Source organism: Semicossyphus pulcher, unplaced genomic scaffold, assembly GCF_022749685.1.
Source record: "Semicossyphus pulcher isolate SPU_LCO1_2020_fin unplaced genomic scaffold, fSemPul1.0.p SCAF_7, whole genome shotgun sequence".
NCBI lineage: Eukaryota > Metazoa > Chordata > Actinopteri > Labriformes > Labridae > Semicossyphus > Semicossyphus pulcher.
The window spans coordinates 12688526-12710873 of record NW_027211748.1 but is presented as its reverse complement, the minus strand read 5'-3'; the positions used below and the strand labels follow the sequence as shown (position 1 = coordinate 12710873).

Below are 22348 nucleotides of genomic sequence, written 5' to 3'. Positions count from 1 at the left end.
GAAAAAAAGATTATATCAGTTATAAAGGAATAAAACCTCTAACTTATTGTGTGGTCCAAAAGTGAAGTGAACTTTCGTTGCCTGTAGGCAGTGACATTAATGTGTACCAATGACTGTATATAAAGATGATAACGCATCTCCATCTGCTCCTATTGTACATAATTGATGCCAATTTACCCCCATGACAGGCGCTGCCATCTTGCGCTGGTGAGGTAATTTGGAGCCAGAGCCGTGCAGTAGATCAGCGGGTGGCACCGCCATAGCCACTTTCGCAAACCAAAACACACAATATACAGAAAATACCCCCAGCAAGGATCTCGCACGTCAGCTTATTTAACAGCAGAACAGCTTCTTGTGTTGGTCTGAAGCAGACGTTCACAGATATGTAAACTTCAATGACTGTAGTGATTGTTTTAGTTACGTCTCCTCTCACCGTTCCTCCTCCACTCTGTTAATCCGGAATAGATCAGCTACAGGAGCCGTATTGGTCAACAGAGCTGTCAATCATCCTTTTTACAGCATCAAATAACTAATTAAAAATAAACTTGTCAGAAAAATGAACACTTGGACGTAAATCAGCACGATAAGAACTAACTATAATGACAGAAACCATGTTTGAGAAACATTTATTTGACGTGTATTTTGATTTTATAGTTTGACTCATGTCCCATCTGTGAACATGGAGGAGGCGGGTTTTATGACCTATACTGCAGCCAGTCAGCAGGGGGCGCTCGAAATGTTTTGGCTTCACTTTTAGGGAGCTGTCATGTCATCCATCTTTTTATACAGTCCATAGTTTAGACAAAAGTCATACTTGCTTCCATTGGCAAGTGTAACTGGCAAGTGTAAAAGTGGCCTGCACTGACTGAATAGCGCCCCCTAGTGGAGAAAAGAGTTTATGAGTTACATGACCTTTTCATTGTGTGTTTCACTAAAAAATAATAAAGATATATGTCAGACGCTGACCCGACAAACTATTCTTGCTCTGTATATGCTACAAACAAACAATTATTCCCTGACGAAAACATTTATTTGTGTCTAAAATAGAAGAGAAAACGCACAAACTGAGCTGAAATGGGTAATGATGCATTCATGAGAGAATGTAGAGCAAAAAAAACGCAGGCGTACACATACACACACGGCACACACACACAAGCAGAGTCAAAGTTTTAGTGCCTAGTTTTGATTCAGCTCTTCATTAGCCACAGGGCCCGACTCCGGTTAGCTCCAGTATTAGGCTCAATTAGAACAAGATCCAATTAGAGGGCTCCTTTCCCCTGGGGCAAGGAGAGGCAGGAAATGGAGACTGAGAAATGTATAAGTCGACAACATGCGGACACAGCCAACATAAACAAACTTACTTTGTTGATCTCTGCTGTTGCTACGCAGGAGTCCTCTGGGAGTTAAAACCCTGCTAGTCTAAGCTATGAGATAAAACAAAATAAAAAAAAGCCCCGCAGCTAAACATGAACTCTGTGAACACAAGGGCTCCGACACCATGAAGGGAACGTCTGGGCCCAGAAAATGAAAAGCCCACAGGCGTTTTCCATTTACAGCTAAAAATCCAGCACTAGCTCCTAGCCAGGGTTAGTATCAGACTCTCAAAATGAACACTTACACTACGGGGGGAACAAATGAGTAGCTTTCTATTGTCGCTCTATTAAATCTGTCGGTTAATAGACATATACCTTACTACTGACAGAAATCAATAATGTACAATAAGATTAAGGGCAGGGACGAAAGAGGGGGGGAAAAGGAAGGTATAATTGGAGAAATAAAAGGAAAAAAAGACAAAGTGTGTGATTGTGAGCGCAGTATTTCTGTCCTCCTATCAGTATGGTTGGAGGTGGTGATGGCGGCAGTGTTGTGTGAGCTGTTTGGGCTTGCCCTTGCCTCGGGCCTCTAGTGTTCCTCCCCCAGGCGGCGTGTGAGGGAAATGGTGTGTGGTGCGAGGGTAAACCTTGACCTGCCTGCCAGGAGGCTGCACACGGAATGAAATGAGCACAAACAAAGCGGGGGAGAGAGAAGAGGAAGAGGAGGAGGAGGAGGAGGTGGAGGTGGAGGAGGGGTGTCAGGCAGCAGTGGAGGAGGTATACGGCTTTACTTGTATCGCCGCTACACCTCTTTTTTTGTTGTCCTCTGATTTGACTCCGAGTGGCAGGACACACACGGCGCATCTTCGGCGCACACACACACACACACACACGTCTCTGCTCTGATTGGGGGGTGCTCAGGTGTTGTGGGTGGCATCCTGGTACGCTGTGAAGATGGAATGTGAAATGTTGCGTTTCCCTTCATGCTTTGCCAAGTTGTGTCTCAGGGAAAGATGGAAATCCCATTATGTCACATGCCTAACTTGGCCCCTCCAAACTCTGAAACTCATTTGTGAAATTGGGTTCAGGTCTTAATGAGTTGCAAAGTGCTTTTTGGTCTCGTAAGTCTGGCAGCGGATATATTTGTTCAGACGGAGGAGAATGTGCTGATTTTAAGTTAACTTTGTCACTAACTATCAACCTGAAAACCTCAACTACCTCCTCTATTCTTATTTTGTCTTAGAGTCTGTGCTGCATTTGAAGATATGACAATGTGTTCATCTTTGTCTCAGGAGGATTAAATAAATTAAAATGCATTATCGCTGTAGAGCAGCGTGTTGACAGAAGTGTGTACGCCGCATCACCCTGCTTACCTGTGAAAAAAGCCCAGTGAAATCCATTACATACTTTAGAGACAACTCATGAATGGAATAATTAGCACAGCATGCTTTCCGCCCGGCTGGAAGTCTCTCTCGATAATGAACAAAGGAAAGGAAATTAGCTTTTGTCTCATAAAGTCACAACTTCAAAGATCCCTGCCATTGCATTAATACAGCCATAGCCTGCAGCGGCGTGGCAGAGAATAAAATAAGCACTCTCACTCAGACCCCATTCCTATCAAGGTCTTTCTCAGGACAAATACAGCGCTTGTCTTTCAGAGACCACACATGCTGGACCAGATCGGTGAAATATTCAGCCAAGCCGGCTCTTTAAAAACAGTTAAACAGCCAGTTTTCTTTTGGGATTCTGACACAAAACATGGTTTCCATTACCAAAATAAATAATTCTCCAGGTGTAACACCGTTTCTGTGTATTCTCCCTCCGTGCAGCTGCATGTACACTTAATCACATCAGGTCAACACTTTGGCCCGGGGCTTCCCAGCTGTGGCCTGGGCGACCTGCGACCGTCGTCTCGCCTAACTGCTGCTGCAGTCAGCTGCCCTCAGGAGTGTGAGTGGTACACTGATCTGGTGCTGGGTCATGCGGCCTGGCATTACTACATTACAGCACATTAAAAAAAAAAGGGGGCCTTCGCTGCCTAGTGTTTGCGGTGGAGCTGACGCGATCGAGGGTGACGGATGCTGTTTAGGTCACAAATTGAATCAATATGAGGGGGTTTTCCAGAAAGAATCAACACAAAACTAGCTTTAATATGTCAGTGTTTTTGTTATCACTGCTGCAGAGTGAAAAGGAAGCAGCGCTGAAGACCAGGGCGAGGCAAGTATTGTCCAAGGCACTCTCTCCTCGCTATCTGCACCTTTATCTGCCAGGATCAGTTGTTAGTGCTGGCAGTTTTCCTCTCCTGTCCTCTGGAGAGAGGTGGCTCTCAGCTGGAGAGAGGCGCCACAGGCTATGCACTGTCTCCATTGTGTGCAGAGACACATGGAGGACTTGAGAGAGACCCAGTGCAGGTGCAGAGAGAGGAAGAGTGAGAGGGAACACACCTGAGGGGGTTGATTTTTTTTTTTTTTTCCGTCACAGAAGTCGGGCTTGTTTTTAGACGGGCCTTTTAGGTGCAGGGACATTTGTTGTGGGGAGGACAGATTTACTGGAGGTACACTAGACTGGAGGGAGAGAGGGGGCCTTCAGTTAAGATGTTTCTGCTCTTAACTGCCACAGACGTTTGGATACAGACGCAGGATGCCAGAGTGAATAACATTTCAGCATTGAGGACATAATGCAGGGCCGTGTTACAAAAACAATCATATGAATTCAATGATTCAAAGCAGCACTTATGTTGAATGCACTTACAGTATGATGAGGCGTGAGGCTTGATCATGCGTGAGGTTATATCCCTCCCTTCAATCCCAGGGTCGGTCTCTGCGCACGGACAGGACACAACAAGCAAACCTCACCGCAGACTGGGAGGTTTCCTGTGAAAGTGATCCTTTTGCTAACTGTTTGTTTAAAAGCTGACAGGCTACAAGAGTCTCGGTGACAGCATCTATTCATCTCAGGGTGTCAGGCGGAGAGAAAGAGGGTAAGAAGAAGGGATAAAGAAGCAGAGGGAGAGGAGGCGTAGGAAGAGAGATGGTGAGAGCGAAACGGGGAGTGTTGAGCTTTAACAATAGGCTACGTTTACCTTTAGCTTTGAAACATCTTCAGATCATCCTGGTTGCAATTTCACAAATTCATCTGGCGAGTGACTGGATGAGCGCTGATGTTTTCATCACTTTGGTTTTAATTATATGTCTCACTCAGCACAGTCTTCCTTCTACTCGGCTAATTTAGATTGAGATCCTTCCAGGCTTTCCCCTATCTTTCATTTCCCTCCCCTTCTTCTCTCCTCTCTGCATCCCATCAGCCCCTTTGTAGAAAAAAAAAAAGAGGAAGGGAAAAAAAAAAACCTTCATGTCTGTGACTTTCTTGCCCTCCAGCGTATGAAGCCCTCTTTTATTTTGATCATCGCAGCACAATGGATTCATGCCATTCTGGCAACTTTATTCAGTATCAGCCCAAATTTACATACTGCTTAACAAGTTTGTGCGTGACTGTTGATGCCTCTGATCAAAGTGCTTTTGGAAATCTTTCTCATCTGATTTTTTTCCCTGCCCTTCATTTCAAATGCATGCTGCAGACAGGCATCTTTAACTCAGGGGCAAAGAAAGGTAACCTTAGTGCTGCACAAGCCCAAATGTCATCCAACAAGGAGGGCTCATGTCCCGGGGATAAAGATAATGTAATCTAAGCAGTATACAGTGTGCGACTGTGTGTCTTTGAGTGTGTGTGAATCCATGCTCGCCTCAGTGTTTGTTGCAGGCTTGGGTTTGGGGGCGGAGGGAGACAGGGGATGACAAAAGTCAAAGCAGTCATGTGTCATTTTCGGTGCTGAAGGGCTGGGACCTGCCTGCAGGGCTGTCCTCTCTGTCAGACGCACTCACATATCTGCGCTCAACTCTCTCGCTGTCTCTTTTTTCTTTCGCTCGCTCCATCTTTCTCTCTGTCTTTATTGAATGCACGCGCAGATTTGCAGCTGCACTAGAACACGCAACAATTCTATGCTCTTAGACCGACATTCGCACCATTGACGTAATATAAGGCATGCATTTTAAGCACGAAACATCTGCTTCAGATTTAAAAAAAAGCAAGCAAGCAGGGAAATCTAAATTACTGCATCTTGAGCACAACTGCCAGAGCAAAAACACTGGTAGAGACGTGATTTGCACCGTGACAAGTGATACAACATGCAACCACAACACTGTGAGGGTGCAAGAGGACGAGCAGGAAGACGTTTCTGACAAAGATCAGGTTGTAAATCAAGATATCAGAGGCCACGCTACAAACCAACGGCCCATGAAATTCCTGTGGGGATGGGAGAAGAGGCAGCACAGAAACTGCTCTGTGTAGGAGCCCAGTAGCCTTCATTTACAATAACACAGTCCGTTCGTAAATATACGTGGCTAGCAGAGCAAACAACAGAATTGAGAACATTAAATAACTGAGAAAGAAAAATGGATTCAAAAATACAATGAGGAGAGGGTGTGGGTGGAAAGAGAGGAATCGTGGGAATGCAAGATTGCACCTCCCTCAGGCAATCGAATTATCCTATGGGCTGATGGTTCCTCCTTATGCGTCGGCTGACATTTTCCTGTAACCCCATCCCGAGTAATGCTATGTGATGTGTGTGACTGGCTTCTGCCACGGCCCTGAGAGGCCACGGATGCTGCAGGCCATTTGCTTTTGGCCCCGCAGCATCCTGGGAATTGTTTATTTTAGCTCTGTCTGCTCCTTTTTGCCTCTCAGTCTCATTTCGCTTTCTCTTTCCTCGTCTCTCCTGTTCTCTCTTCCTGGCCCAGTGGTGTCTGCTTTCAATTAGAGGAGGATGCACTTGTATTCTTCTGTGAGACAAAACCCCTGACAGGTGACTCTTGAGGGGTAACTAAAAACCTCGCCTTTAGTCTCCTCACACAAACTGTTAGTATAGCAGCACCTTTCAGGGGACACAAAGGTAGAAAAAAAAAAACACCACAGGAGCTGTCGGTGGTGTGTGTTACTCAACTGTATATGTTGCTGTGTGCGATGATGATAAGAGTGGAGGGTGTGTTCAAGAAAAGGAGTGTTAAAAATCAAGATGTGCTGTGTGTAGTGCATGTGTGCGAGAGAGAAAGAGAGAGGGGGGGGGAAGAGATTTAAGGACAGAGGAGATGAGATGTGTGATATGAGATAATAGAATGATATTCAAAATGTATCCCTGCAGCTACAAGTTAAAAGAGAACATTAAAAGAGAACATATTTTGATCGCTTATGGATATGTAAGCCAGCGCACCAAAATGCCCAAACTTTCCTTCATACTGCTGCAGAAACCCTGAAGGGCATAAGTGGAGGCGGCCCAATCCGCTATACTCCAACAGTGTATGTGTGGAACTGTCAACATGTGACAAGCAGAAAAGGGACAGTGTTGAGAGCGTAGCCTTTTATGACCCAACACACTTTGACAGCTTGGCCATCGCTCGAGGACACGAGCAATGTTGCTTTTTCATCTGACAATTTTTAAGCAAAACAACTCTCCCTCGATGGATTCGATTGTTCACAGAGCCTTTGTGGCTGCGTGTTAAAGCACGGAGACAAAAACATGTCAGCGGCCCGTAGATTCTGCTCGCTGTTCGCTAGAGGAGGCATACTGTCAATCTGGAGGACAAAAAGTGAGATGAAAGTGGAAAGCGATATGATGGAAACACTGCTTTTATGCAACACTGCGCTCTGCTGGCGGAAGGTGAGAACACCTTGAGGACTCAGCAGCAGGAGCGAGACAGTCTTAACAGAAGACTAATGTAACCTTCGCTCCCCGGGGATGCAGATGTCTGTGTGCTTTTACCCTTGAAGCAGTTGCCTTATTTGGACCTAAGGACATTCTGCACTGACAAATTTTAAACATCCCAGGAGGGGCACGCTTTAAAATATGGCCACAGGGTGGCACATTAGAATGACAAAAATGTAGATCCTCAAAGTGAAATCTGCCTGTGACTTGGTAATCAGCTACATGAAGGAGTAATGGGTGTTGTTAGAAGAGGGGCAGACTATCTGTGCTACATTCAACCTCATACAAAAGCAGATGTGAAGTGTTTGTTCTATATTAGCTACAATGTGAGAACACACTTTGTTTATGTGCATGACGGATCAAGAGAAAAAGATGTGGGCACTGTTTTTTCAAAAATCTGTTGTGTGTTCACAGTAATACTGGGTCTGCTGTGTGTACGTGCAATAGGCCTGTGAGCTCTCTGTTTGTGTGTGTGTGTGTGCATACAAACAATGCACTCAGTCGACAGCCCGCAGCAGTGTGCATTCTTGCTTGGAGAGTACATTTCCTCGGGCCTCGTTCCTCCGTCGATGACCTCTGGTGAAGCCATTATTTTCTGCATTAATGATGAGCAGCAGCCAGCGATGAGAGAGATGGACTTTGTCCTGAGGCGCAGTAGCGCTGATTATGGGCAACAACAATGCCAGCACAAAAAAAAAAAAAAGGGAAAGAAAAAGAAAACTCTTCCCACAAGCAGTTCAAAAGACGAGGAGTCTTAGAGGCAGCACTGAATAAGCTGCTGTAGCTCTATTGACAAGATGGAACAGATAACCTCTGTAGCTGGAGGATTAGCCGGAATAAACTTTATTAAAGTTTACCTATAGCGTCTTTTGTCATTCAGTGGATCAACAGCCTGATCGGCAATGAACCAGTGGCTGTGACAAGATGGAAATCTTATCAAATTCTGACATGAAGAACATGCAACAATAGGCTTATGTTTGAAATAACTGAGGGGGCGTCATATTATTTACACAGCCCTCCAAGGGTTTGATGACATCATGTATAGGAGGAAATATCAGAGGCTTAATTGATCCTCCGACACCGGCCCAAACACCGACCTATAAGACTCACAAACAAGACAAATTGCAGACAAAGTGCAATTGCTCTAGTCAAGGCAGCCAGGGCACCCACTCAGGAAATCCTGGCTTGGGGAGATGACTCTAAATGAAGGACTTTACCATTCACCATTATGTCTTTGGTGAGAGTCAGAGGGAACCCCCGGGGCTCTTCAGCACAGCACGGCACAACTTTTCAAAGGGCTCCAGATTAAAGTCACTGAAAGTTCCCACTGGGGTCTGAGGCCAGGATCCCATTAAGCAGCCCTACCACACCGCCGGCCATAATTGTGTCGTTGAGAATTCAGAGCAGCGCTTGCTTGATAAGCGAATTTAGGGTGAAATAAAAAAGGAGAGGCAAAAAAGGGGGTCTCGCTGGGCCACCATTAGACACTTCATTCGCTCATCACTAATTTGTTTTAAATGACTGAGGGAGAGGTGAGCACTTTATAAAGCAATTGTAGATACCTTCTTTTTTCCCCATTTCCAGGTCTGTGCGACAGAATGCTGATAAATGAAAACTGCACTTTACAGCCACACACACTTTACTGCCGCTGGTGGTGTTTTAAACTGTAGTTATCTTTATCGCAGCACTTGCTTTGCAGTAGGATAATCAATAAGGAGGGGAGACAAAAAAAAGGTAGGAATCCATTCCTCTGCTTTTTTTTAAGTCCCTGTACTCTCCTCTTTAGGAAACCATTCATTTTACCACTAAGGAAAGAATATTACTTTTAAAACTTCAACATAGACACTACCTAGGAAAGACTTTGGCATATGGCATACGACAGGCCCCGTTTTGAAACCTGTTTTATGAATAACATGAAAAAGCATTTTACAAACAAGTCAGCTTTTATTGAGTATTGCGTTTCAGTATGTTTTTGAATGTTGCAAACCGATTAATCACCATCGCAGCAGTTTGGTGAATGATATAAAAACATCCAGTAGGCGTGGTTCAAGATCTAAACCAGAACTTGAGATCTGTGCATGTGCTTTTAAACATGAGTCAACTCAATTGCTGGAAGTATTGGAACCTGGTACAGTTACACTCTGAAACATGTCGAAAACATCTGAACAGCAACGACAGATCTCAAGTTATGATTTAGCTCTTTACAATGAAATAAATGAGAGAAGTCAACTCTCTACAACATACTAATATTTGCAACCCAAATATGCTATTGGAATCCAAGTGCAATAAAGAATACCCCTTAGCTAACTGCTTCAAGTGGATTTTTTCTGCTTCTTCTTCTCTGCCTCTTCCTCTTTCTCCTTCTCTATCTCAGCCACCAGGGTCTCAATTTCCTTGGATTCCAAAATCTGGAAATCAAAAAAAACCAAACACTTATTAGCCATTCAAAATAAGGTTTAAAAAACAAACAAACAGAATCTAATTTGCAGTAAATTACCTTGAGTGGCTGATTCCGTCTGATAACAGCAAGCTCAATATTTTTCCCTCCTGACTGGACAACCTGTGACAAAGCAGATGCTTCAATTGAAAAGTCCCATCATATCAGCATTTAATGAATACAGTAGCATCTGACTCGGGTTCAGGTGAAAGGCTGTGGGGCAGGTTTTGGAAATAAATACAGGTAATTAAATACAGAAAAAGAGTCCTTGACTAATCAAGCAATAAAGTACTTCTAAGGTTGATTAACTTTTAAAAGGGGCACATTAAAAACATCCCTGAATTAGTTCCTTTGCATTATTTTCTCCTGTTTGATCAGAATTATAGGCTCAGCCAAAAACTACAAGCACAGTCAAGCATGAATACCAACAGTTATAGCAGGTCACATATGGTTTCTATGTTTCTCTGCATGACATAATGTCTAGCTAATTCTTTACATCTACTATGTGGCATTTGCAGAATTGCATATGAAGTCCATAACAAAGTAAGTGAAACAAATAGGCAAATGTAAAGACTAAATTTGACCTTACCTCAAGCAAAGCTTTGATAGCCAACTTGATAGCCTCATTGTCCCCTGCGATGGCTTCATCCGTGTAATTCTTCTCCAGGAACTCCCTCACAGTTTTTGCGCTGCGGCCGATTGCATTTGCCTGATTATTTCAAGGACACAAGATTCAATTATAAATCAATTTCATACAGACAACGGTAACAAGAAAAAATAAATAAATAAATAAACAAAGAGCAAATTCACTGACCTTCCAGGCATGGTAGGTTCCTGACGGGTCCGTCTGGTACAGCCTGGGAGTCCCATCGTAGTCAAAGCCAACAATTAACGCAGAGATGCCGAATGGCCTGCGTCCATTGCTTTGAGTGTAGCGCTACAAATAATACCGGTTGATGTGACAGGTCACTTAATGAAGTCAGTTTGCTCCAGTTTTTATGAACAATTCTGGTTCGAAATCTGAAACTATGTGCTATACTATTTGAATGTTAAATTTTTCAGATGCTTTTTATTAAGTTAGTAGTCAACAATAAATGAACTGTAGGAAGGTTGCGTACCTGTTTCAGTGTAGCTATGTAGCGTGTGATGTATTCCACTGTGACTGGGTCCTCAACAGTTAGCCTGTGGCTCTGGCACTCAACCCGAGCTCTGTTTATCACGATACGGGCATCTGCCGTCAGACCTTGAAGACATTCAAAGAGGCTAAGTGGCTAGACATAACATATGGTATAAATATCTTTACCCAGTGTTTTAAGTCAACTTTGATATGATACATAATTTATGTGATATTCAGTCATTTCGTTTTTTGATTGCTTGGAGATACCTGCGAAAGCCATGCAGACATGCTCGTCCAGGGCGCAGATCTTTCGGACAGTCCTTTCCTCCTGCAACTTTGCAACGGATTTCTTCTCCACACCAAGGACAACAATGTCCTTGCCTCTGATTCCCACCTGCACAGAACAAACAAAATAAACTAAATGAATTTCTTCTCATGGGCAACACAGAACATTTTAATCCTGGAGGCTCGCAATTGTTTGTATGACGTACTGAGTAGTGAAGCGCAAACTAATCAGCTCACTTAATGTTACATGGGATTCTAGGGGAAAACTTGTTTGTATTTGAACTCCACAGCTAAACAACTAAACCTCTCCCTTCAGCGCTCAGCCTCCCAAACTCATGGACATGTACTGTGGTGGAGACAACTCCAACAACTAACAAATATCAAGTAATATGACAGAATCAAGTACACCTGCCTGAGGGTTAGTTAGCCTCAAAAGGGGGGAAACTTTTATATTATCATGGTGTAGCTCCATTCCTTGGATATGAAAGCGGGAGAGTAGCTGGCAGAGCCAGAACTCGGAGTACAGAGCATGAGAGCTACCTGTTTCTATTTAGCTGGAATATTATTTGTTTACAGAGCCAGGGCTGTGGGCAAACACCACGTTCTTTTCGGTGCATGGACAAAATACCCCACCTTAAACAGAGTGGGGTTTTATCTTTCATCAAGGTAGTCTCTAAATAACTTTGATGAGTAAGGTTAAGGACAGCTTGTTTTGTTTTCTTTTTTACTCCAGTTCATCTTTCACATTTTACAAATTTACCTACTGTATGCGTTGCTTGTTTATTGGTGAAACTATGTTTTGCTGCCATTCTTGGGCAGCTCTCTCTTATAAAACTGATCTCTAATGTCAGTGTGACAAATCTGGTTAAATAGAGGTTAAATAAAAAAGAGAGCAACACCACCATAGTATTTCATTCACTCTTGTGAAAAATATATCCTTTATTGTGATCAATTTGGAATTATGCTACAGGCTAAAATGGAAGGAAGGCAATATGCTGGTTTAGGTGCACATCAAACACTTACTACGTTTGGGTTAGAGCCTTAATTAAGTTTATTCATCCAATAAGTTCTGTCATTTACATTAAACTAAGTTGTTCGTTTCTCCCTGAACCTACTTTACAAGCTACTTAACTACAACTAGTGTAACAGGACATAAATCAAAAGTGATACAAGGGACCTACCGTGAGGTCATAAACCTGTTTTATTTACCATTATTTTATTGTTTGCGCATTTGACGGATTAAAATGTAACTTTATCAACCGCGTGAAATTAAATAATGATTTCCAGCGTTGTGAACCAGCGTTGATCACATTGAAACTGAAAGTACTGTCAGAGTGACACAGCGACAAAATGCTTGCTAATGATACTTTTATATTTTCAGTATTTGATTCTATTTTGAATTACATGTGTAGGTTATCGAATGGTAATTCAACAAGGTCATAAATATAACAAAATGTGGGTGCAACAGAGTGTGATAATCAACTAAATTAAATGAATAACATGAGTAAACAGAGTTTCTGCTATTCGCTAGCTTAGCTGGATGGCTAATTGAAGTTTGCTAGCGTTAGCTTAAGCATTAGTTTCCTTTCAACACTCACCGCAGTGGAACCTTTCTTTACAGCTTCTTGTGCATACTCTACTTGAAAGAGATGACCATCTGGAGAAAATACAGTAATAGCCCTGTCATATCTTGCCGCCATTGCACTGCAATACACGTACAGTCACAAGAAAAGAGGAGACTTCCACCAAATGATTCAGCTAGTTAGCAACGAGATGCTGAGGATGTGCAGCTACCGAGTGTTGAAAACAGCGCAGGCGCATGACCTCTGAACTGAGGCGATACCAAAACTGGGGTTCTCAAGAGCAAAGTTGCTACTAATAATATAGTAGAATACTCAATATTTCATTTGCGAAGTCGTTTGCGAAACAAATATTATTAATTTAAAACAAAATAAATTACGATGTAGTTTTATAGTCAAATACTTCATATAATCATTGAATTTCGTGTACTAACTGTTAAGCAATGTGAAAAGAGGGCGCTATGGGGATGAGCGTAAAAACGTAAAACTTGGAATAATTATCGTTTTAATAGGCTATTATTGCCTTAAAATGTTTGCATTGTTGTTATTCATATTTTATAGAATGTAAATTAATAGTATTTTAAAGCTCTAACTGTGTTTCCCCCTTTTGTTGAGCAGTCCATTTCCCGTGGTTTAGGACCAAATCTAGACTGTTCCATTATATGAAAATAGGTGAAATTGTAATTAAATTAAGACTAAACACAGGTGCATCTAACTATGTAAGGAAGAGTGTTGAACAATTATAATGTGTCTCCGATGTATTTTAACACGACGTATTGCCGTGTCGTTTAAATAAAATATAATCCTCACAGGTGCTTTCAAATGTGCTGTATCCCCCCCAAAACGGACCACTGCATTACGACATTGCATCCTATTCTGTACTGTTTGATCCGAGTTCTACCGATTTGCAAAGTGTGTTAGCTACTTTTCACTTTTATGCTCTTGTTCATTTTAATTTTATAGAGTATCACCATGTCGGTGGCGTTTGCACCTCACAGGCAGCGTGGGAAGGGTGATATAACACCCGCTGGAATACAAAAGGTAATTCATCTTTTTAGCGCGGTTCAGAATGGAGGCTGTGGCATCAGACGCTGCTAGCCGTTGAGCTAATCAATGTAGCGATGCCCATCCTGGACCGACAGTGAAGAGCTCGGGAGCAATTTTGCAGGGTCAAAGCGCGGTGAATATGAACCTGCCCAGAGTCGGGACGCCATGTGTTGACTATGGGACTTCCGAGATGAATAAACGTAAAACTGTATTTCACATGAATGAAGGCCTGTCGTTTTGTTAGCCGAGGGCAGCTAGCTAGCAAGTCGCGTCTATTGTTAGCTTGAAACGTAGACTCACATTTTAACAGAACAGCACCCTCCATCCTCGTTGTTTTCAAATTACGGCTCGAGAACAATGAACAAGCAAAGGACTAACCACACTAAATCACGCAGTATCACTAATTTCCGAGTTTGTCTTATCTCACATAACATAATGATATAAATCTCTGCATTTACATTTGCAGTTACTTGACGAAAACAACCAGCTGATCCAGTGTATAATGGACTTCCAGAGTAAAGGCAAAACAGCAGAATGTTCACAGTAAGTATTAAAATCCTTTCTTGCCTGCGTGTTACAGTATTTGTAAGTTCACATTAACTCAGAACCTGCATTGATGTCTCTCCACCTGCTCAGTTATCAACAGATGCTGCATAGAAATTTAGTGTACCTGGCCACGATAGCAGACTCCAATCAGAACATGCAGTCTCTCCTACCTGCTGTGAGTATTGGTCTTTGCTGAGTGAATTGTATAAAACAGTTTGACCTGTCTGCCTCACAAGATAATATTCAGCTCACTTGTTAATGTTGAGCTTCAATACAAGCCACTTAGGAATTGGCTTTTGTAAATCATCTGAAAAGATACTTATTAGACATATATTTTAGATTACGTGGGAACCCTGATAAAAGACATCAGTACGATATTACATTGACTAATAAACTGTCTTGTTGAATTAAATGTCTGTCTGGCAAGTACATTTATTACTTCCCAACACTATAGATTTTAATTTAACTATTCAAACATATAATATTTCCTGAATGTTTCAGTTTTTATGTCAAATCTAGTCTTTCATCACTCTTGTATTGAAGGGAAACCCATTAAAACAGTTTGCATGTCCCAAATTTCCCCACTGGGGATCAATAAAGGATTATCTTATCTCTAAAAGAATACTTGTGAAAATTATTGTATGATATCATAGTGCCGAGCATAAAGCTTTTTAAAGACATACAGAAGGGGTTAAAAGTCCTGAATGCCCTAATGTGACCACTCTTTAATTTTAAAGTCCCCCAAGTTTCTGGTTGTTTAATACAAATGCACTGGAGTGCCCCTCCTTTAAGTCTCACTGTTACCTATTTGCCTGTAGAAGATGTTCTTCATGGATGCTCAACCAGTATGAACTTATTCTGTGCACTTTAGTTTGTAGTTACCTAGCTGTTACATATTTGGGTTGAATTAGAAGTTGGTTGTTTTTACAATCGTCACATCCCGGAAACTGCTATAGATCAGATTTGAGTTAAACTGTTATGTCTTGGTGCTTATGGGATCTAAATGCTTTTGTTTTCCCTTTTTTGAATATACAGACTCTTTTAAAAGTTGGTTCATCCCTGCTTAATAAATGTTTATCACATTTATAGCTGATAATTTTATTTTGTAGAGAAACATTGGCTTTCATCTGCTTTAATTCTTTTAAGTGTCTCAGGCTCAGATGTGTTCGTAGCCAGCTGATGTGTGTTTTTGTGTCTGTGTTGTGTGCGCCTGCAGCCTCCCACTCAAAACATGCCCATGGGCCCTGGTGGGATGAACCAAAGTGGACCCCCTCCTCAGCCTCCTCACGGTCACAACATGCCCTCTGAGGGTATGGTCAGCGCTGGCCCTCCAGCTCCACACATGCAGAACCAGATGAATGGACAGATGCCTGGTAAGTGACCCCCCCCTCCCTCGTCTTTCTCTCTCTTTTCTTTCCCCTTCTTTTCCCTCAGTCCCTGTCTCACTTGGGTTGCCTAGCAACACCACAGAACTGTGAGGGAGGTCGCTCTGCTGAAGGATGATGTCACCCATTCGCCAGCTCTGGTGGTCTTAGACTTGTACACGTTTGATTATAGTTATCCTCTCCTTCTTCTGAAACATCATGGGGGTTTTCTAATTTATACATTTTATTGTGTTCTCACAACATAAGATGCTGTGTTTTAAGGCGCAGATTGATGCACAACAGAGAGACTTTAATTCAGAAGGGAAAAAGTTGAGGGAACCTCATTAGAAACAAGAAATGTTGTGCTTTTTTTCTGGTTTTCTATTGACACGCAACAAAAGGAAAATACATTCTCACCAACAACATTACATCATGCATTAAAAGCTTGGCTTCACCATGACTCTCCTGGCTCAGTTTAGACACAATCTGAGCAAGGAGGTGGTCACTCAGGTCCTGCATGATGGAAAAACTGCAGTTTGGTGGACCTTTGAACTTTCCATTCTTGAATTTAATAGATGCAAACATCTCATGATCCCTGAGCTGCTCTTTTTGCCGTGTTACCTGAACTGTAAAAAAGTCACTGTAGATATGAGTTATGCATGTAGTAAAAGACAACAGTTAAGTTGATACCGTATATAAAACTACATAGTATAGATTTAAATTTGAATTATTTATGACATTGCTGTTGATAAATGGTTAATAGATCAGCACAGAACAGATATATAACAGGTATGTGTACTAAATATTTATGTAATTTCAAAGAGGTCATGAGTCATCTCTACTGATGTTTTCCAGGTCCTAATCATATGCCCATGCAAGGCCCCGGCCCCGGCCCTAACCAGCCTCCAAACATGCCCAGTGGCTCTATGAATATGCCCCCCAGCAGCCATGGTACGATGGGTGGTTACAATCACACCGTCCCTTCTTCCCAGGGCATACCAGCTCAGAGCCAAATGAACATGACCCAGGGCCAGCCCATGGGAAACTATGGGCCTCGGCCAAACATGAACATGCAGCCCAATCAAGGTAAAACAACTCGTTTGTTAGTTCCCACTTCCTGCTCATAATTCTGTTGCCCTTCATAAACCACTGACTGCTTGTATGAGTTTTCTTCCTTGTACAGTTTGAGAGTTAACTCTGGTTTTGTGTACAACAGGCCCCATGATGCACCAGCAGCCCCCCTCCCAGCAGTATAACATGCCCCCTGGTGGTGGCGGACAGCACTATCAAGGACAGCAGAACCCAATGGGCATGATGGGACAGGTCAACCAAGGAAATCACGTCATGGGGCAGAGGCCAATGCCGCCCTACAGACCCCCACAGCAAGGTATACCCCTCAGAGTGTGTCTGTTAAGTGTGCAAGATGTGAGTGTTGGTCTTTCTTTTCCCTAACCCACCCTCCTGTATTTCTTACTCTTGTACCTCTTATTTTCCTCTTTTTCCACTTCTGTAGCTCAAAGACATCTTGATGACTAAATATGTAACCTAAAGCCTCCAATCATAAAATTAGCGAAGCTACCAAAAGAAAGCTTTCTAACAAGAACTAGCGGCAAGGAATCCATCCTCTCAACTCTTCCCCTCACACAACCGATCCAACAACACCTTGAATCTACTTGTGTGTATGTTGTGTGTATGTGTATGTAGGACCCCCTCAGCAGTACCCAGGGCAGGAAGACTACTATGGGGACCAGTACAGTCACGCAGGACAGGGAGCCTCAGAAGGTAGGAGAACCCTCCAGTCATTTGGAGAAAATCAACCAAAAAACAAAACCCAGGACTTTGTGTTAAAACACAAATGATGCAAAGAGACTGTGACAAAAGAAATGTTTCAGTTTCTTCATTAATTTCTGGGGAATTAGAGAGACTTAGGGCTCTTTATAAAATATGGCGTCAAAATTAAGAAACAACCACATTCTAGAACGCACAATACTCCAATAGGTGCTGCGGTCCATAGATAAGTGAGCACGCCCCCAGTTGTGGCTGGTGCTCCACCTGTTTTCTTTGAGTCTTAAAGACCAAAGCTGTACCAGAGTTGTCCTTTACGTAAATAGCTTATCTGCCATGCTACTTGTTTGCAGAGTTAGAATACACTGACACTGATATGATCGACTGCCTTTTTATTAATGCAGACTTTGTGTACAGACAAATAATCCTCTTGATTTGCGTAGGAGCAGCACTAGTCATTTTAAAACCACCAACTATTTTCAAGAACTATTCTACTGGTGTGTTTGCGTCTGAAAACTACACCTGATACACTGCTGATTTTCTTCACCTTTGTGTGTTAAGGGTTTGTATTATTATTAGCAGACGCTTTGAAACATTAGAGATTCACAATATAAACTTCTTCTCTTTCTTTGTCCAATTAACATTTACTTATTTGTTGTTGTTTTTTCTCTACTGACTCTATTTTCCTTTTAACCTTTGAAACACGTTTCCTTTTTATGAAATAAAGAAAAGCCATTTTAAAGAAAATATAACTTTAAGTATGGCTAGCTAAAAACCAGCTGGCCTTCTGTTGTGCATCCTTAAACTTCTCAACTTAAATGCCTACACTGCTACAGTGTGTGCCATCTACTACAAGATGTCTAATAGTACACTTCACTTTTGCTATCAGTATTTTATTTCACAATTCTGCTCTGCTGTTTTTTAATCTCTGTATCTGCCAGCTAATGCTGTCTGCAATTGATGGAAAATTGATTTCTTGAGAGAGAGAGAAAAGAGTCTGCTGTCTGCTTTTCTGTTGCTCTGTAGTTGTGAAATTGTTGCTCACGTTGCCTGCTGTTGCCCCCTGAAGGTAATGCCCAGTATGGCCAACAGCAGGAAGCTTACCAGCAAGGCCCTCCCCAGCAGCAGGGCTACCCTCCTCAACAGCAGTACCCGGGTCAGCAGGGCTACCCACCACAGCAGCAGGCATATGGTGAGTTACCGTCTCACACTTGTCCAGGAGGAGGCACTATCAGCTCTCTTTGGCTGCGTTGGTCTTTTTTTCAACTGTTGAATAATAATTCCTCCGGAGTGAGTTTGTGGTTATTGCCCCTCGGAAATGAATCTGTGCCAAATGCATGTCAAGGCATCGTCAAGAGCAAGGAATTAAAGGGCCACCTTAATGAATGGTTGGGGGATTGGAGCTTGGTGGAAGAGAAATTTAATCAGTGGTAGTGGCTGCCACCACATTAGCATTTCTCCTGGTTCTTCAGTTTGATGTGACACTCTGTTCTAAGGGAGTGGGAGAGGAGCTTTGGCTGATGGGCACAAACATTAGGCAGGGTGTTTTTTAGACATTTTAAAGTCTTATTTTTTGCGCTTTGGATAAAAAGCTCAGTAACACCTGATTGTAAATATCCTAAAATTAGATCAATTGGTAAAAAGTAGTAGATATGGAAATGGCAACTCTTGTTGTGCAAACATGTCAAGACACTCAGCTTTGACAGAAACATTAGTTAGAACATTTGATAGACTCGTACCTATTCTGTACTTATATTTTATAACTTAAGGCTGTTCCCAATGAGCGTGTTGCTAATGGATTTAACCAAAATGAATTTAATGAAAAGTCTTCTAAAAAAGTTCCACATGCAGTGCAGCTATTAAGGCTTCTGCAGCTCTTTGGTCTTTTCCTGCCTCATCCCATTATTCAGTGGAACTTTCCATCACTCAGCCTCTGTCGGAGCCAGAGCTCATGTTAGTAATGAGCTAGCGGAGAGGCAGAGGCTGTGAGGTGAGATCCATCTGGCACACACACATGCTTTCTCTCACAGGCCCCCACAAGGTTATGCTCAACAGCATCAGGCATTACGAGCGCCTAACGATGCTGCGTGGGCCTCATTTGACTTCGGCCCCAGTCAAGCTTTGCTCGGTCGTTCCCTGCACCTGCATAGACAGCTACAGTGTACGGGGGCTGATGAAGAGGTTTTTTTTTGTTTTGTTTTAATGAAGCCTGCCCCTCTAATGAAGACCAACAGAATCTCCTTGATGTCTCCTTGCATTAGGGACCCTCAGCCCGGCTCCAACCTGACTCACTCTTTCTCATTCATTACTGAGTCAGGCGTTGTGGAGGCCGCCCAAACAAATGGGTCAGACATTTTCACCATCATCTCTTTGTCATCCATCAGCTTTTCTTTTCTTTTTTTTTATCGCCGCCCATTAGTGTTAGTAAACTCACAGGGATTCCCTAGAGTTCTCAGAGTAACAAGTGGGAAATAGAAACGGTTAATGAGCAGAACTCAGGCTGTTGTAGCCCCGTGTTCCTTGTTTGAGTCCAAACCTGAGTTTGAGTTTCTGTCATCTCTTTCTAAGTAGATGATAAAACCAAAAATGAAAAGATAATTTTATTTAGTCTGCTTTTCAACTGTTGTATTGGACTTAAACGTAACTCCCCAGTGTGATCAGAGCCCATGTGATGCAAGAAACCAAACATGATGATGTAGAGAGGTATAAAGTTTGTTTTGCATTTTTTTCAGAAATCTGAATTTCTGTTGCAGGTCCCTCCCAAACTGCCCCAGGACAGTATCCTAACTACCCTCAGGGGCAGGGGCAGCAGTATGGGGCCTATCGCCCTCCTCAACCTGGACCCCCACAGGGCCAACAGCAGCGCCCCTACGGCTACGACCAGGTGAGTATACCCGCATCGCAGGACGGAGGCTTGTTTACAGATTCCTCTTAGTTCGTGTTGATTGATAAACTTTGTGTAGTGAGACCAGAGACCAATGTGAGTGATGCTAGAACATTTAAAGGTAGTATGTTATGCATGCTGTGATCATATTGGGGGGTTAAACCTGTTCTTCCCAAGGCGTGTTTGTGTGACTGTTGTCTTTCATTGTTAATTTGAGTCTGACGTAAATATATCCTGGCTAATGTGGAATGCCAATTCAGTGAAATATGAGGGCTTTAAGAGGACTCTTCCTTAAACGTGATTGCTCTGGTGTTTAAAGGGAGATCTATTTGTTGCCCTGTATTTCCTGTGGTCTTATGTGGGGACCACAGCTACACTTTGATATCTTTATCTTTGAATATTCAGGGGCACATGAGGAAATAAAGACCCGGGGATTTGAACCCCTGACTAGCTCTGTAAGAAGCAAAGGTAATGGTTGCTGTGAAGACCTCAACGTCCAATCTAGACGTTTGACCACCTAGCCTTAATTTTGCATTTGTTATGTTTCTTCTGTCTCTCCTTTTGTCTTTTTCTTTCTCCCATCTTTCTCTTTCTCTTTTTTTTTCTTTTCTTTTTATTTTGTTATTAACCAGGGGTCGAATTTTATCATGAGGTCCAGAAACACAGCATGCTCCGTCTGCAGTGAGACAGCCAACAGCTTATTGACTGTGTCCTTTATATCTGCAATTTTCCACACTGTGTTCAATGCCTATTATGATTTTGGAAACATACTCAAATCATAGTTCTGCTTCCAAATTTGTTGCCACATATTTTCCGTTAATGCCAAACTCACCCTTCGACCCCTGTTAAGAAATGCATCTACTTCTGTTTAAACACTGAATTCATTTAAAACTAGAGTCCGCTGTTTGATAAGGAATATCATCCTCAGCCATGCTGCAGCTGAGGCATCAAGTTAGTATTTAAACATCATAAGTTGTGAGGCCATGCTGCCACCTGCTGGTCAATACCAACACATGCAGGCATACATCATGGTTTGCAGTATTTTATGGTTGAAGCTACAGATGTTTGTTTGCACCCTTTTGAGATTTGTGAATGTAAACTTGAACTCTGCGTTTTTGAGAAGGTCAGTAACGCGAGTCTGTCACATCTCTCTCCACAGGGCCAGTATGGAAATTACCAGCAATGAGAGATGGTCACAGCAACCCACACAGCTCTGCTCTGATCTCTGTTGAGCTTTGACATCTGGTCAACTGCTAAGCAGACCTAAATGATGGTCAGAGCTCCCCGAGATTCTCTCAGACACGAACATACAACACACGAAAAATACAAGATCGGTTTCCCCCTGTCTTTGGGCTCCTGCCTGTAAAATGTATTCTCTTTATCATGTACGTGGACTTGATAATGTCCATGACTCACACTCTGGTCCAGTACGTCTCAAAGCAGCAATGCCTTAAAAATGGAACTGCCTTATCCTTTAGCATTGCAGATTGTGAAACGGGCTAACAAAATTTTGGATATCAGAGATTTAAATGTACAGTTTCAATCTACTGTGGTGCATTGTTTCTCTATCCTTCAGCTCCTTGGTTCATAAGAAGCAATAACGCCAGCAGTAGGTCAATGTGTAGGAGCTTAGAGAGGAAATAATGCACCAGAAGAACTTCCCGCTAGGCCATGGTACATGTCTTGATGTATGTGATGATGTAAAAATATATTTTATGCTTTTTAGATCAAGCTAACTTTGTATAAGACATTGGAAACTAGTACTAAAGCTGTGTTGTTTATTTCATGAAGTGTATGTGTCAATGTTTTTTTTTTTTAATGATGATCCCATCCAGCAAGTTTGGTTGTTTTACTATGGTTTTTACTTTGGTTGCTATGTTGAAGTGTTTAGATATTCAATTGGATCTGCTACTTTCAGTGACTTGGAATTAGATCTGTTTTTAAGTCACTGAAAAGGATCAAATTTGGATCATAAATAGATTTTTTTCTTGCCACATTACCTGACAGAATAACGGCCATTGGCTTGGACACATGTTCAGAAAGAAGTGATATGTAGCAGATGACACCACAAATTGTTAGTTAATGCTCTGAAGTATTTTTTTTTTTACAATACAAGCACCTAAATCTGGACTGCAAACTGGTGAATGGAAAAGATCAAACTCGGTCTAAAACATATTTTTGACAAGTACTTTGTTTTGTTCGTCTTGACAATGCTGGAATCTCCCTTTTCCC

General features: G+C 42.3%; 2 protein-coding genes across 5 annotated transcripts; one reads left to right on the top strand and one right to left on the bottom strand.

Annotated features, from left to right (window-relative positions):
- Positions 1 to 8995: 8995 nt before the first annotated feature.
- Positions 8996 to 12692, bottom strand: psma8 (proteasome 20S subunit alpha 8). Its single transcript, XM_069684321.1, has 7 exons — positions 12509 to 12692; positions 10893 to 11019; positions 10627 to 10751; positions 10323 to 10445; positions 10098 to 10217; positions 9569 to 9631; positions 8996 to 9479 (listed from the first exon to the last, which is right to left on the bottom strand). The coding sequence occupies exons 1-7, from the start codon at positions 12608 to 12610 to the stop codon at positions 9384 to 9386; spliced, it is 756 nt and encodes a 251-aa protein (XP_069540422.1). The 5' UTR covers positions 12611 to 12692; the 3' UTR covers positions 8996 to 9383.
- A 687-nt stretch (positions 12693 to 13379) lies between these two features.
- On the top strand, positions 13380 to 22043 carry ss18 (SS18 subunit of BAF chromatin remodeling complex). Of its 4 annotated transcripts, XM_069684314.1 has the most exons (11): positions 13380 to 13531; positions 14004 to 14080; positions 14174 to 14258; positions 15300 to 15456; positions 16303 to 16533; positions 16664 to 16834; positions 17152 to 17229; positions 18302 to 18424; positions 19986 to 20116; positions 20522 to 20584; positions 21276 to 22043. In XM_069684314.1, the coding sequence occupies exons 1-10, from the start codon at positions 13463 to 13465 to the stop codon at positions 20537 to 20539; spliced, it is 1140 nt and encodes a 379-aa protein (XP_069540415.1). In that variant the 5' UTR covers positions 13380 to 13462; the 3' UTR covers positions 20540 to 20584; positions 21276 to 22043. The 4 variants fall into 4 exon arrangements, with proteins under 4 accessions (XP_069540415.1, XP_069540414.1, XP_069540416.1 ...); XM_069684313.1 differs by lacking the exon at positions 20522 to 20584; XM_069684316.1 differs by lacking the exons at positions 13380 to 13531; positions 20522 to 20584 and adding an exon at positions 13679 to 13737.
- The last annotated feature ends 305 nt before the right edge of the window (positions 22044 to 22348 follow it).